The sequence below is a fragment of the Sminthopsis crassicaudata genome, chromosome 2, assembly GCF_048593235.1.
Source record: "Sminthopsis crassicaudata isolate SCR6 chromosome 2, ASM4859323v1, whole genome shotgun sequence".
NCBI lineage: Eukaryota > Metazoa > Chordata > Mammalia > Dasyuromorphia > Dasyuridae > Sminthopsis > Sminthopsis crassicaudata.
Genome location: NC_133618.1, coordinates 38,579,892 through 38,591,762, shown reverse-complemented (window position 1 = coordinate 38,591,762; position 11,871 = coordinate 38,579,892). Strand labels below are relative to the sequence as shown.

At 44.7% G+C, this 11,871-nt stretch overlaps 1 protein-coding gene across 6 annotated transcripts; it reads right to left on the bottom strand.

The window, feature by feature from the left end:
* Positions 1 to 290: 290 nt before the first annotated feature.
* On the bottom strand, positions 291 to 9,980 carry SPMIP8 (sperm microtubule inner protein 8). 6 transcript variants are annotated; one of them, XM_074285880.1, is made up of 8 exons: positions 9,684 to 9,980; positions 6,500 to 6,733; positions 5,800 to 5,861; positions 4,832 to 5,006; positions 2,952 to 3,013; positions 1,776 to 1,840; positions 1,659 to 1,691; positions 291 to 485 (listed from the first exon to the last, which is right to left on the bottom strand). In XM_074285880.1, exons 2-8 carry the CDS (start codon positions 6,720 to 6,722, stop codon positions 455 to 457), a joined length of 651 nt encoding a protein of 216 aa, XP_074141981.1. In that variant the 5' UTR covers positions 6,723 to 6,733; positions 9,684 to 9,980; the 3' UTR covers positions 291 to 454. The 6 variants fall into 6 exon arrangements, with proteins under 6 accessions (XP_074141981.1, XP_074141982.1, XP_074141980.1 ...); XM_074285881.1 differs by having other exon boundaries at positions 9,693 to 9,931; XM_074285879.1 differs by lacking the exon at positions 9,684 to 9,980 and adding an exon at positions 8,050 to 8,271.
* Positions 9,981 to 11,871: the final 1,891 nt, after the last annotated feature.

Genomic DNA, 11,871 nt, shown 5'->3' with positions numbered 1-11,871 from the left:
ATATTACACCACCTAGCTGTCTCCATTAAGTAGCAGAGTCAGGATTTGTCTCTTTGCCCTTTTGACTCCAGAATGTCTGTTCTTCATGCCTTGGCACCTAGAGAACACCTTCCCCAATTACAGAGACTCTTCTATTGCCCAATCCTATGGAGGGGAAGGCAAGCTGTATTCTTTCCCCACCTAAAGCAAAGGTACATTTGTTCCCAGGGCTAAGAGGAGTTGACATCCTTTGTTATGAACCCCTTAGCCCACCATCAATACATTTCCCTGATTTTGAGGTTCAAGCCTTCTTGGGTGGGTTGATTATTTATTATCAGTATTGCCATGGATTCCATATTCCTCAAGGAATTGAAGAGTTCCACTTGAGCCATCTCTACCTTTGGGAATCTGGAAACCTAAGATGGCCTGGTCTTGCTGGCTGAAATCTCCAAACCCGCTTCCTCCTTTTGGGGGGCTAATGCCAAGGTGTCAGCTGGTTGGCTTGTCTGAGGGAAAAAGCAGGTGCTCATCTTGTCACAATACTGTTGCAGAATCGCTAGTAACTTCCTCTTCTATAGACTTAAAGGTTATTCAAGCTGGGAATTAAGACACCATCCAAGGCAACCCCACTTAATTTTTAAGAGGAGAAAATGGAGTCTAGCTACTCCAAATGGGGTGATTTAAAGGGTTTTGGAAACCACAAGTCCCTATCATCCTCCTCTTTCTCATTAGTATTGTCTAAGTTCTTCTGTTTGGCATTCTGCCCTGATTTTAATATTTCTCATTGCTCTCCAAATTTCCCCTTTTACTCTGCCCTCCTTGTGTCCTAAAAATACCATAACTCATTTCCACTCATGCTGCTTTCCTGCCTGAAATGCCAACCGTTACCTTCTCTCCAAATTTATTCTTTCTCTACCTCTCTGCAAAGCCTTTCCCAAGTGTTCTCACCATTATCTGATCCCTTCCTTCTATGACATGTATAGATCTTGCTATACAACTTGAATTTTATTTCCTGCTTATAGTCCCATTTCCCCACTTAGTTATAAACTTCCTGAGGGCATAGATCTTATAATTCTCACATATTTCCTATGGCGTTCAGCTCAGAGGTAAGCACAGAATGGCTGCTTGATCAAGGGCTCCTTCTCCAGCTACCTTGCCACTTAAGTCCCACCCTCTGTCCAAGCTGGCAGTTAAATATCTTTGTTTTCCCCCCAATTCCACCAACATCTGTATCCATTTTCATGACCTTCTGACTAGATGATGTCTGAGATCCCTCCCAGTTGTGACAGCCTAACATCCACCCTTTCTATAAATGAGGACACCGAGGCCCTAAGAGGTGAAATTATTTGTCCAAAGGCATACTTGGGTCTTTTCATGTCAAGTTCAAGCCTTTCTGCCACTTTTCTATATGAGGACTCTCATTTCCCTCCCCCTTTTAAGATAAATCTAACCTTATCTCCTAAGGAACTTATGGGGCTGGACAGCTCCCATGGGCCTTCACGGTTTTCTGAGTGACTATGTTATAACTGACTGACCTACTAACTTCACACAAGCTATCACGGAACTGGCCCTCCCAAATCCTGACCAATGGGAATTAAGCCCAATCCTGGATGGGGAACATTTGGCTTAGACATGGCAGAAGAGGGGTGGGATGCTTGGCAGAGGTCCCATCCTGTTACCTGTAGGGAGATCTAAAGCTTCGATAGCTGTTCCTATGAGGAAAAAAGCAATATTTAGGTGAGGTGGAGAGTCTCTCCCCTGATCCCCATGGACAATCCCTAAGATAGATCACTTACGTGGTATCATTAGGCATGGGTTGCTGTCCAGACTCATAAAAACTGGGGTTTTGGTTAAAACAGTACTAAGAAAAGATGAGAGGAGATAGAAGTCAGTAAATAGTGGCTTTTTTGGCCCAGATCCTCATGGAAGCTCGGAGATCCTTAGGGAGAGTGTTCACAGGGCCAAGGATCTATACTATCTCCTGGCCTCAGGGATGAAGGCTGCAGTCAATGGATTTGGAAGTAGAACTTTAGCATTCATCTTATTCCAATTCCTTTACAGATGAAGACAAGGAATAAGTTACTCAAGACTCTAGCTCCCCAGAGACCTTGGAAGGGTTTTGGGGGTGGCTGGAAGTGGAGTAACCCATTAATTCTGCCTGTGTTTCAGTTATGAACACTCCAACCAGTGTTGTGGCAAAGAACAATCCCTGGCTGGCCTGGGAGAGGAATGATGATTTTAGGAAAAAGGGCCGTTTCTTTGTCCCAGTTGATCATAATCCCACCTTGCACACACATGGTGCTTTATGATTTGACATATTGGTTATGCAAGATTGTTGCAGAGGATGCGTGTAATGTCATCTTTAATTTAGAGAAACTGAGGCTTAAATAAGGGAATGGCATGGATAGTGCACGGAAGACCCAGAATTGTAAGAACATAGACCAAGACCCTGAGGTTGTGGAGTTTAACAACATCCTTCCCCCTTTCTCACCACTATCCCGATCTCATTCTATAATTAAGAAACTTGAGACTCATCAAGCTAAGATAATTTGCCCATGGAACTGAGGGAGCAGAGATGTAAATGGTGGGCGGTGGCAATTAGGCAGTTATACCAGGACTCCATTGCCTTAAAGGTGGGGAGAGCCTGCTTCCTTCTCAGACCCATCTTGTCACACAAGTCACATGAGGACTCTTCTGTTTCCCCAATTCCCCTACCTTCCTTCACCAAAGTCCCCACCATTTCTTTAATCGATAAAGAGAAAATCTTTTTTCTATGTTCTGTTGTGGCTAGGGGCAGGTGAGAAACATCCCATCATCCTCTTCCTTCATTCCCTCCTTTTCTCCCAATTCCACCCTCTCTGGGGTATCTGGGCTAATGGGAACCCTGTCCCAGTGAGATGTGTTTGCACCCTCCCTTGACCAGGACCCAGGATCACCAGGCAGTGGGGAGCAAGGGACTTGAGCAATCCTACCCGCCAACACTGAGTGATATCCGGCTTCAGGTACCTCACGGCGTAGCTATCAAAATCCTCAGCTGGGGAAAGAGGAAGGGGATTTTGCATGGTCCAGGCCCAGGCCTCTTCCACAAAACAGTCTGAGCCCATTGTACCAAGAGGCCTGCCTGCTAACATCTAGTACACTTTCATGTCCCACTTGCTCTCATATCCACTCCAAACTTTAAATTCTTGCTTTTAGGACCATTTTTGGGGTCCAGATACTGCTTCCAAAAGGTCCCCCTTACCCCATTCTAGCCTAAAATGCTTCTGTTAAGGAGAAGGCCTTATTTTATAGATCATTTGATCTAATTGGCTCACAATCAGCCAGCAGTGAGGAGGCCTTTAGAAACTGGGGCACAGAATAGGTAGGTTTTGAACATGAGAAGCAGAGGAGACATCCCAGGGAGGATACAAAGGCCCCAGAATCCTGGTGGAGGGTCAGGGTGTGGGGGAGGCACTGAGAAGAATGGAAGGAGGGAGGAGGAAGACAACTTCATTGGCTTCATACTTAACCCAAGCCTTCTCTGGCATAGCCCAGGCTTCTACTGTGCAGAGAAGAGGTTCCCTGACTCCACCCCCAGCTCTCAAGGCCTTCTATCCTTCATATTTCAGAGTCTGACTGGGGCTGGGATGGACAGGAAAGGGCCAGCTGGAGGGAGGAAGACTCTATTTCCGGATTCAGCAGGACCCGGAGGTGGGACAATATCTCTGTTGGACATCGGGAGGCAACTGCACACAGACTTCCTGTCCCCTCCTATGGGCTATGCTAAAGATAATATTAATTACTGTTTCTGTGGCACTTTCAGGTCACAAAACCCTTGGCTCCCAATATTTTTCTGAGACATGTCATGCAAATGTTTTTCTTATTTCTATTTTATGGCTGAAGAAGCTGGCTCAGACTTGACTTGCCCAGGGTAACAGATAACCAAGTGTTGTAGCTGGGATTCAGGTCACTAAGTTGGAAATTTAAAAAAGCAAATAATCCAAACCAGCTGTGGGGTGATATGTAGGTAAAAAGTGACTGACTTCTATGGTGAGAAGGCTGCCATGCCCTTAAAAATGTCTGCTGGGCAGCCTTGCCAGGCCTTGAACTCAGGCCAATGTACTCCAAAGCATCGGTCACTTCAGTTCTTAGGAGTGAAGAGATACAAAAAAGGGAAATCTTAAAACATTTCCCACAGCCCTTTCACATTCATTCTCTTGTTTCATTCTGTGAAGCAGGAAGCAGTTGGTATCCCCACTTTACAGAGGAAGAAACAAGGGGAGGAGGGTGTTTGGGTCAACTATGGTCTGCATGGAGTTAGGGGAAACATGGAGGAGCTTTGCACACTTGGGCCTCAGTGTGTTTTATGGCTTTGGCTTTTATATCCTGTAGCCATAGTGCTTAATAAAGTCCTTCCTTCCCTCCCTCCTTTCCTTTCTTCTTTCCTTTCTTCCTTCCTTCCTTCCTTCCTTCCTTCCTTCCTTCCTTCCTTCCTTCCTTCCTTCCTTCCTTCCTTCCTTCCTTCCTTCCTTCTTTCCTTCCTTCCTTCCTTCCTTCCTTCCTTCCTTCCTTCCTTCCTTCCCTCCCTCCTTCCCTCCCTCCATTCTTTCCTTCCTCCATTCTTTCCTCCCTCCCTCCCTCTTTCCCTTCTTCCCTCCCTCCATCCTTCCCCTCTTTTCCTCCCTCTCTCCTTCTTTCCCTTCTTTTTCCTCCTTTCCTCCTTTCTTTCCTTCCTTCTTCCCTTCCTTTCTCTCTCCTTCCCTCCCTCCTTTTTTTTCTTCCCAGATCCTCTCTCTTCCTCCTACTCTTGTCCCAGCCATGTTCCCCCCTCCCCACAAGGAGCTTTCCGGGATGGCTCCTGTTCCCTACAGACCCTTTTTATCCACAAAAGGAAGCTTGAACTCTCCTGAGTTAGAGACAAAGTGGGTCCAGTCTTCAATGGCCCGGCTGTGGCAGGGCCAGTCGATTTGGTTGATGCAGGGTGCTAGTGGGGTCATCTTCCCCCTTTGGAATCTCTTTTTAAGCATCTGTCCTGTCCCAGTGAATTCCTGTACGGGGAGACCCCAGGCCCAGAGTGAGAGAGGAAAGACAGTTTGTTGTCCTGAGACACGATGGTCATGGAGGAGGGGATGGAGAGGAGATAGTCCCCAAAGGCATGGGCCTGGGTGGAAGAGATATGACTTTCTCCAATGGGTCCATCTTAGAGCCAGGGCAACACTGGACCTCTGACTGAAACTGGGATCCAGGAATGGATCCAGCCTTCCTCTGGCCCACTGTTCTTCTGTTTCCCCATCACCTCCCCCTTCCTCAGCCCTTCCCCATCAATCAATCAACAACCATTTTTTATGTCACTACCATATGCCAGACACAATTCTAGGTGTTGGAGATTCAATGAGAAAAAATAATGCCCTCTCCCCATTTGGCCATATGCACACACTGGCATTTGTGGCCTGGAGCTGAGCCTAGGGACCTTCCTCCTTCCTACTCATGGCCCTCCCTGACCAGGTAATAGGGGAGATTGTTCCGTCTCTCCCTTACTTAATGGGAGACAGAGAGAAGATATTCATTGAGAATCACCTCAGTCATATTCATTGCTCAGGTTTTTGTGACTGAGGGACTAATCACATCAATAGCTGGAAAACTCTACAGTGCTATTGAAACCAGATAAGAGATTTCTAGGTGGGACTTGATCCTTTGGAAAGTAGGCCAGTGGGGAGAGGGAGAGACTGATCCCTTTTGGGGGGAGGATGTCCATACATACCCAGGACCCTTCTTCTCCCTCTGCTACCCACCCTGCCACCTTCCCTCCCCTTCAAAGCTGGATCTAGCAGAGCCACTCACCAATCCATTCAGGTTTTTGTTGGGGACACCCAGCAAGCTGAAGTGTGCGTTGTTAAAGTCATCTACAGGTGAGAGAAGCAAATGGTAGAGGGGGTGCGGGTACAGGTACTTGTGTGTGTGTTTGTGATGTGTCCCATATCTGTGCTGATTGTGTCTGGATCCTGTGAGCGACTTGTCATGAGCAAAGTCCTTTGACAATCACGTAAGCAGTTGTATAATTGAGCTTTTACTCTTGTGCTGTGGCCATACGTCTGGATCTGAGAGTCGGCTTTTGTGTGTGTCTTTCTGGGTAACAAAGTTACTCTGGCTAGGTTACAAAAGAGTGAGATCTTAGATTGCAAACATAGCTTTTCCCTAAATGGCTCCTGCTCTTCCTGGCTTTTTCTGTGATGGTGTGAGTGTGAGATAAGCAGGGATTAAACACTGTTCTCCCCATTTTCCAGATGGGGAGAGACAGAGGAGATGGTCAAGGAAGGGAATATCTTAAGAGCATAGATTTAGGACTGGAAGGGACCTCAGAGGCCATTCATTCTAACTTTACAGCGAAGGAATCCAAAGACCAGCTCAATTGTTTGCTGAAGGTCACCTAGTCTCCACTAGTTCTTTTTATATACCTGGACTTGACCTTGGTCCTATAAAGGTCCTCGGTTGGGGGGACCTTGCCGCCATCAGACCGGCCGGCCCACATAGGCATTATTACCTTTGGTACAGAAGGTGGATGTCTGGCAGTGCTCCTCGGGGAGTTTCCCCAAGACTGTGTCCATATCCATTTGCCGCAGGGTGGGCAGGTAGGGGTGGTAGAGCTGCTGTTTCACCCCCGAGAGCATGTTCCTCTTTGGAGGTTTGGGGAAGATGATGGCTGGGGATATGCAACCTGCTACGGAGTTATCTCTCCAAGGAACCTTGTCAGTGATCCGTGCCATGGCTGGGAAATCTGTAGTGAGATAAAAGCAGATGGCAGCTATTTGGTAAGAAGGCTGAGCTGTGAGATCACCAGGGGTCTTGGACTCTCTCGAGCTCTTCTCCCCCACCAAGAATTGAGAAACAGGAGAAAAAAATAGAAAAAAAGAATTGAGAGCATTCCTTGGAGAGGGAATAACTGGTCCAAGAGCCCTAGAATTTCAAAACCACCAGTGATCTAGACCCGGTAGATTGCCAATTTTATTACTTCTCATCTCCTTGCCTGATTGGGTTTGATGAGCGCTGAGGAGGAAGGGATTTTCTGGGACTCTTCCCATTTCTACCTCATGGTAATCTGAGCTCCTTGGGTTTAGAGGTATTATTTGCAGTCAGATCCAGACAATAGAACTGGGAATCTGGTTTTGAGACCCTGACACCTAGTCCTAGTGGAGTCCAGACTCTTCTGTATAACCAGGAGATTGGAATAGAGGTCTGGAAAGCTCGGTGATATGCCAACTAAGCAGCCAGGCCTGAGGCGAGGGATTGCCTCTGTCTAATTGATCTGCGTCCCTCTCACTTGAGCTAAGGAGGGCAGGATACTCACATCCCAACCCCCATGACCAGCCATAGCTAGACCTCCTTCATCTTCATCCCAAGCCCCACTTTCAGTGTTTTCTAGGTCAGGGGCAAAAGGCTTCAATTCCCACAACCCACCCTGGCAGTTGAGAGGGGGGATCGAAGCCTTGAACTCCAGAGAGGGAAAGAAGGACTTAGATCCTTACCCCCACCCAGCCTGATCTTATCCCTATTCATCTTCCCCATCCCCTTCTAAAATCTCCCCCTCTCTTTCCAAGATAGAGGAAACTACTTGCCTCTCTTTCACAATTAACCAGAAATAAGAGAGTGTATAGTATTTGCCACATATATACTGATAGAAGGCATACAAAGCTCTTTACATAGATTGTATCATTTGATCTCTACTTTTCTACTTTCCCAATTTTTCTAGTCAGAGATGGAATAAAACTTCCCACTGGGTAGGGGAACTCCAGTGCATATTGAAGACATCACTCTGACTCCCATCCATGGACAGGAAAATGAGCAGTAAATTAAAAAAGAAAAAAATCAGGCTCAAATAAGAGCTACTGCAACATAAAATACAGAAGGGAGAAAATTCCTTCAGAACTCCAACTTGAAGTATTTGTGGATTGTTATGGGCTAGAACTCTGTACTTGAAACAAGGATTATTACAAGGTGCTAATTCAGTGGAATCGATGAGACAATGGTTATCCGGTTTAGCACAGTGCTTAATACATATACTTAGAACTTAATATAGTTTTACAAAATTCACACCTTTGAAAATGTAATTATAATAGAGCATATAAGCCTGGGCAAACTCAGCCAGACAGATTCACTCCATCTCCCACCACCATGGTGGCCGGCCAGTCCTCCTGCATTTCCTCCATGGAGACCAAGCTAGCCTGGGGCCCCAGGCAAGGAGACAAAGAATTTGGACTTTATCCCTGGCTATTCTTGTGGTGATTACTCTGCTGAAAAGAAGGCTGGTCCAGAGACCTTCAGAAAACCAACCAGAACATTACAGTGGATGAATTGGAAGAAGCCATCAGAGGGAAAATTAAATTGGGTTACAAATATATAAACATAAATAAATAAATTGGATAATAAGCATATCAAATGTATTCCAGAAGGATTCTAATTTAGTTCTTAAAAAACACACATACAAGTCACCAGGTAGGAAAACTATGAAAGGATACCTCCAATTTGAAAATCTTAGTGCCAGAGTCATATGTGAGAACCAATTAAAGAGAATCAAGGTCATTAGATGGAAAATCAAAATGGAAGAGGAAAGAAAGGCATCATGGATTGCAACAAAAATGGTGGAGGAATGCCTATGACAAAATAATTTGGAATAATAATAAAAAATTTGGAAAGCAAAAAAAGTACAAATATCAGATTAAGGTTGCAGAAGACATTGAAAAAATAAAAAAAAAAGGGGGAGATGCAGTATTTGAGGAACTCATTAGAAAAAAATCTCCATGGTGGTCTAGAATCTACATCATAAAATATCAAATGAGGGAAAATACTGGATAAGGGTTAAGAAGAAATTCTTAACTTCATCAACATATGTAATATGTAATAAATAAATCAATGAACATTTATTAAATGCTTACTGTGTGCCAATCTCATGCTTTTGTGTTTATTGACTAAGTACTATGGATGCAAAGAAAGGCACCCCCCAAAAAAACCCATCTCAACCATCCCTACCATCAAGGAGCTCCCAGTCTAATGGGGAAGACAATGTGGAAACAACTATATATATACAAGACACATACAAAACTAGAGACAATCAAGGGAAGGAAGGCACTAGAATTATAGATAAAAGGGTAGACCAGACTACCGTTAGAACTAGAAGCCATATTCTTGGCTCCCAGTCCAACATGCTTTTCCCTGGTTTAGCATGAGGGAGAGATCTCCTGTCCTAACTCCCATGCCTTTGTCTCAGGCTCCCTCCTGAAGCTGATAGCTACCTGAAGATGTGAGAATTTTATAGATGAGGAAAAAGGGAGCATGAGGTTCTAGAAGGGAGGCAAATGTGCAAAGTAGTCTTGAGGAAGAGTGCCATATTGGAAGATTTTTGGAAGCTAGTGGGGGTTATGGAGTGATCGAAGTGTCAAGGGATGGCAGAAGGAAGGGAATCAATAAAATGTCACAGGATGTTGGGATTTAGAACTGGATTTTGGGGACCATCAAGCTCAACTCTTTCATTTTAAAGCTGGGGAAAATAAGGTCTAACGAGTTAATAAATGACCTAAGCTGGCAGAAGTAGTTAAGTGCCCTGCCAATATTTGTTAGTAGGTCTTCAAACTCCAATGCCAGTGCTCTTTCCAAAAATCTGATGCTACCTCTAAGGGTTCAGAAAGGAAGGAGGGGAGGACTCAGAAAGGGAGGAGTTGCTAGTAACAAACCTTGCCTACTTTGAAATCCTCAGAAAGCCTGGTTTCTTTTGACTCTAAAGAGGGAGATATCATCCAGGGGATAAGGAACTCTGATGCCCTTGTGGCGTAGGTCTCCTATTTTATCCAAGTCACCAAATATCCAAGGAAGCAACAAAGAAGTAAGAAGTGAAGAAAGATCAGTGCGCTAGCAGAAGGGATTCAAATATGCAAACATTCTGAGGAGACAACATCTATCCTCTCTAAGTTCCTCCTATTATGAGGTCTCCATTCCTGGTCCTTCTGTTTACTGTTCCCTTTATTCACCCAGGGCAACGGACAGCTCCCATCCAAAGTCTTTCCTGGGCAGGGAAAGGAAGGTTGCTAAGTTACTGGAGCTGTGTCACCAAAGTTACCTGGAAACTGGTGAACCCTATTCAGCCCAGTTGAAAGGAAATTCTCCCCATTGGGGAGGGCTCTGGCCAGCTACTACAAAGGAGAGGAGAAGCTGTTCTTTAGGGGAATAAAAGTTAGAGAATTGGGGAGGGGGCGTGCTACTGTATTGTGGAGCACTTGGGAGAATTCCAGAGGCAAAAAGGTTCAGAGTTAACCCAGGGGAACCCTGTTTATCCCACTCCCAGCCCTAAGCACTGCCAAGCAGAGCAGAATTCACCTCGAGGAGACAGGCTCAGGGAGGAGAATTTCCTCCGTTCGGGATGGTTGGGTGCCCTTGTAAAGATTTCCTTGGCTTCAGCCCTTTGTCTCTTAGAGTCAGGTCTTGACCACATCCTAGCAATAACTGTTCTCTGAGCTAGGAGCATGGCTCAGGGCACGGTTTCAAAAGAGGAACTTGGGAGAAGGGTTCAAGCTAGACTTAGAAAGCCAGGAGTTTCCACTGGGGTCCTCAGACTTTTGGAAAAAAAAAATGACTTCTCATTTCCCTAATTCTTAAAAATAGCTAAAATGTGTGATAAAGTTGGCAAAAACAATCCACATACAGGATTTAATTTGGACCTCATAACAGCTGTGCGGATTGGGGGAAAGGGAGAGGGGCTGAGGATCAGATCCCATTTTACCTGCTTGTCCTGAGCCATGTCATGTGATGAACGTTCACCCAACTGAAGTTCCCAGAATCCTTGCTTGGATACCAACAGAGCAGGATAGCTGTCCAGTAGAAGACCTTTCCTTTTCTCTAGATGAGACTTCTGGGTAATTTCTTTATTTGCAATTTGCAGAAGCCCTCTCAGGCCCACTGTACATTTTTCCATTGCTTTTTGGGAGAGCTTCAGCTTTAAATTCTTCATAGAAGTTAGTATTCCATGATACACAGACACACACACATAAACATATATGTATGTACACACATATAGGTATGTATGTATAAATACCAGATGAATACTGGTGTTCAACAGGCAATCTTTTGTTCAAAAGGAACTGTGAAGGGCAACTAGGTGGTGAAGTGGATAGAGAACCAGCCCTGAAGTCAGGAGGACCTGAGTTCAAATCTGATCTCAGACACTTAACACTTCCTGGCTGTGTGACCTTGGGCAAGTCACTTAACCCCAATTGCCTCAAAAAAAATGAATTGTGTGTTTTATTTTCAAATTTAATTTTATTCAATGAACAGAAATCTATTTTCTCTCTCCCTATTGAAAAAGAAAAAAAATTTGGAATAAATATGCATGGTTAAGTAAAACTAATTTCTGCATTGTATGCATGTCCAAAAATACAGTTCATTCTCTTCCCCTGGGGAAGGGAAAGGAATAAGTTTTTTTTTAAATTTATATAGAACCTATGTGTGAACCCCAAAATACTGGGGTTGATGAAGATCCCCAAAATGTTCCAGAATTTGAAGAATTTACAGGCTCAGAGCCATCTCCAAGTCAAGGGACAAAGTTTATTATAATTGCAACCCCCATTAAATTCCAGATGAGGAAGATAACAAAGAACTAGGAGCAAACAGGTAAATGTATAGGGAAGTGAAAGAAATCAGGTGCTACATGTCACTGACATGTTAATTTTATGGCTTAGAGACAGAGTTGAGGAGAAGTCAGACTGTTACTTTGTGCACCTGGGAAGACCTTGAGTGTAGGTGTGAGGCAGGGAGGGTGTTTTTAGGCCTGAAACATCACTAGGTCAAGGGGAGGACATCCAATTTTGTACTGAGCTTCCATTAATTTTAGGCCTTTCATTACTGATGCTCATTAGCTCCAAGTATTGT

Bases quoted from the DNA above. Each gene is read 5' to 3' on its own strand.
- SPMIP8 (XM_074285879.1), bottom strand. From the start codon at position 8,077: ATGCTCTATTATAATTACATTTTCAAAG. The intron at 6,734-8,049 runs GTGTGAATTTTG...ATCTCACTACAG, and splicing joins TTATAATTACATTTTCAAAG to ATTTCCCAGCCATGGCACGG. The intron at 1,692-1,775 runs GTAAGTGATCTA...TTTTCCTCATAG, and splicing joins CCCATGCCTAATGATACCAC to GAACAGCTATCGAAGCTTTA.